The sequence below is a fragment of the Diaphorina citri genome, unplaced genomic scaffold (assembly GCF_000475195.1).
Source record: "Diaphorina citri unplaced genomic scaffold, Diaci psyllid genome assembly version 1.1 scaffold5590, whole genome shotgun sequence".
Taxonomy (NCBI): domain Eukaryota; kingdom Metazoa; phylum Arthropoda; class Insecta; order Hemiptera; family Psyllidae; genus Diaphorina; species Diaphorina citri.
This window is the reverse complement of record NW_007382966.1, coordinates 17,626-20,791: the sequence shown is the minus strand read 5'-3', so window position 1 is coordinate 20,791 and position 3,166 is coordinate 17,626. Positions and strand designations below refer to the sequence as shown.

The following is a 3,166-nucleotide window of genomic DNA, read 5'->3' as shown; positions in this document are numbered from 1 at the left end:
CCTCTTCACCTCTCGATCGACTATCATTTACCTGCAACATGGTCGTGAATAAATTCCCTCGGAAGGCGCCCGGTCCATCCATTTAAACTCTTATAGGCATCTTCCTGAATGTTGACGGCACATGTGGTCAAATAGGAATGGTATTGGACATCAGGAACCTCGTAAGCTATCCGGTTGAGCAGTTCGATAGCCATGCCTGAACATACTTCATTAGGCCGGAACCTGGGCTGATAGCGTTCAAAGAAATCGTTGAAGTCCGCATCGTAAGTGTTAATGTAATGGCGGTACTCATTGTAGAATCTGAAACATTTCCACCAACAAAAATCTTTCCATTTGCACCGATAAAGAATTGCAATACATTAGTTAAAGCGCCTAACGAAAAAAAAAAAAAAAAAAAAAAATCTGTCGGCGACAGATAAGATTACTTCTGAAAGCCTTAACCAAGATTAAAATACCGGCGTGAACGACCTGGTATTCCAGAGTTAAAGCGCCTCAAAGGGGGGAGGGTGTATTGGGTTTTTTTAAAAACAGTTTTGCTGGAGGGAACTGCAACAACACTAACAACACAGGTCTTATCGTCCCAAGAAGAGAAAAAGAAGAAGACAAGATAGAACAAAGCCAGGATAGGAGTTTCAAGAAGAAACCTGATCTGTTTATGATAAGTTCAAAGAGAGAAGGAATTAAGACAGGATAGGACAAAAAGTCTTACTCAATAAACATGTCGATGTTGTTGTACTTCGTGTTGGCCATCAGATTACTATGGTGCCTTAACACGGTGTCCAGAAACTGGTTGAATTCCCCGTCCGAATGAAATATCATTGGAGAGATGAGTCCTCCCCAGACGGGACTCTTGAGTGATGGTGCACGGAGACCATAATAGTGGTTATCAAACACACATCCCAAGCTGGAGAATGCTGAAATACCTGGAAGTCAGGAGAATCAGAAGGTTATTTAATTTGGTGCTTGTTCAGAAGTCACGTCCATTTAAAATTGCTACAAAAAGGAGATGTCAGAAATGAGCGGTGACCAGTGTTATCATAGCTTTCTTTTTCATTGTCGTTGCTTCTGAATAATTACCAGTTCTGGTATTCAGAGAATTTGAGAAGACGGTGCAGATGGTAGCGAATGAAAGATTGGAGGAAGAATTCAGAGTGTAATAAAGGCGAAACAAACAGATAAACTGGAAAACTTGCAAACAGTCAGACAGAAAAACTTATGAACACACAAATTTGAAAACTTGTAAATAGACAGACCAGTAGAAAAACTTATGAACAGACAAACCAAATGTTAAATCGTCGCGTTCAAACTTGGTTCATTCGTTTCAAATTCTTACCGGTAGTGGTGCAGAAGATTAGGAGAGCAATAGATAGGAGAGATATTCTTCCAACCATGGTAATGTACGTTCTATCAGGGTCTTCTTCCCCCTATAACACAAACTCAAGTTGTAATGAAACAAGGTCGAAACCGCCTCCTTTTTATACTACTTTTTTGCACAGCCGTTTTCCTTAAAGCGTTTTTGGTGGAAATTTCCAGACCTTCTAGACAGAATGTAATTTACCAAAATTAATTTTACAGACTGACAGAATGGAAATTGTCAATTTTTTTACTGACGGTTTTCCTTTTGAACCGCCTTTCCATTTGTATTTCATTTTAATTAACTAATAGATTTATGGGATCTACTCGTTTACCTATAGCAGTATCAACATTTTCCCTAACCATTATTGAAAATATCTGGTGTGAACGTCACACGACTTTCCTCATCCTATTGAATGATACTTATTTGGGTGTTGTTCTATTGTAACTTTTACAATACCTCTAACCTAGTCAGTATAGCTGAAAACCGCCAAAAATCGGTCAAAATACCGCCAACGGCAGGACCTATCTTAACCAAATGTTTTGTGTTGCATCCTTGTCACATTTGTGGACTACATACCAAATTTCAAGTCTCTAGCTCTTACCGTTCTCGAGATATTTTGTTTACAGACAGACAGACAGACGGACAGACAGAAGGACAGACACACACACGGACCAATGGCTGAAACTTTGTATTTAGGCTCTAGGGACCTCAAAATGTGTTTTGGCACTAAAAACTGACCATCGAAATTTTGACCCGATTACATTACTTTCCTTCCTTTAGGATAAGGAAAGTAAAAATGAAATATAAAATATTAAGAATATGAAACATTAGGCTTTAACACGCTCATATGCTTAGATCACCGGTGTAGAGTGTCAATTTATTTTAAAACTTTTCCTGGTAGAAATAAATTGTAATAATTATACGAAAATTGTGACTTCACAATTACTGTCGAAAATTAGGTTAACGATCACCCAACATGATGATCCAAATGGAAGATCCACGCGCCACAGTATTTGGGTTTGCCCTTGGCTCTCCTAGAAGACGCGTGCGGCCTTGGTTGCGGTTTAATTAACTCTAGGGCCCCTATTGTGCCCCATTTAGCGTTTATCTCACGAAGAAAACATCTTCTTTTTAAAGAGGTTTGATAGAGGGAACTGTATCGAGTCTTATCGTTTGATAGAGTCTTATCGTCCCGAAAGCGAAGAGGAAAAAAAGAGAGAAGGAGAAAGCCAGACATTCCGAGAACAAAGCTTATCTCTTTAGGATGAAATCCGCCATGGGCGGGAATTGAACCATTCGTCAGCGGTGATAAGCAAGTTGAATGTACCAGTTCCCTATGTATCACAGAAGTAAAGCAACGTTATGCGTGGTTAGTATTCAGACAGGTGACCATCTGGACAATCGCATTCTTCTGGCTTTTTTCGGCCCTAGGTAAAGGTGGTTGAGGTCGATCTAATGTAGCGGTTAGCTAGTTGCCGAATGAAGGGTGAAACCTTTCCGTCATGAAGTCCTGACGTAAGGAGCTAGGAATGCTGCTGGTAGGTAGTGAAATTTATTGCAGTAGCCTTTACGTGTAAAATATTAATGGGAAAATTCGTGTCAAGGTGGTAGTTGCTAGTTTTTACCGAAGTAAGTAAAAAAAGTAAAGGGTAAGTAAAAGTAATGAATTAATGAGTTTTATCGTTAAAAAATGCCGTAAAAGAAATGCGCACAGTTAACCCTTCAGAGAGTGGCAGCCATTTTTCTTAAAGATAATTATTATTTTATTTCTTTTTTATTTAACCTATCAGTAGCTGCTTAGATAAACGA

At 39.1% G+C, this 3,166-nt stretch overlaps 1 protein-coding gene across 1 annotated transcript; it reads right to left on the bottom strand.

The window, feature by feature from the left end:
• Positions 1 to 23: 23 nt before the first annotated feature.
• On the bottom strand, positions 24 to 1,526 carry LOC103521620. The gene is made up of 3 exons (XM_008486730.3): positions 1,334 to 1,526; positions 710 to 923; positions 24 to 300 (listed from the first exon to the last, which is right to left on the bottom strand). The coding sequence occupies exons 1-3, from the start codon at positions 1,389 to 1,391 to the stop codon at positions 24 to 26; spliced, it is 549 nt and encodes a 182-aa protein (XP_008484952.2). The 5' UTR covers positions 1,392 to 1,526.
• Positions 1,527 to 3,166: the final 1,640 nt, after the last annotated feature.

Excerpts from the sequence above, each read along its gene's own strand:
- LOC103521620 (XM_008486730.3), bottom strand. The coding sequence starts at position 1,391 with ATGGTTGGAAGAATATCTCTCCTATCTATTGCTCTCCTAATCTTCTGC. Across the intron at positions 924-1,333 it reads AATCTTCTGCACCACTACCG|GTATTTCAGCATTCTCCAGC; the intron begins GTAAGAATTTGA and ends CCTGACTTCCAG. Across the intron at positions 301-709 it reads AACATCGACATGTTTATTGA|ATTCTACAATGAGTACCGCC; the intron begins GTAAGACTTTTT and ends GAAATGTTTCAG.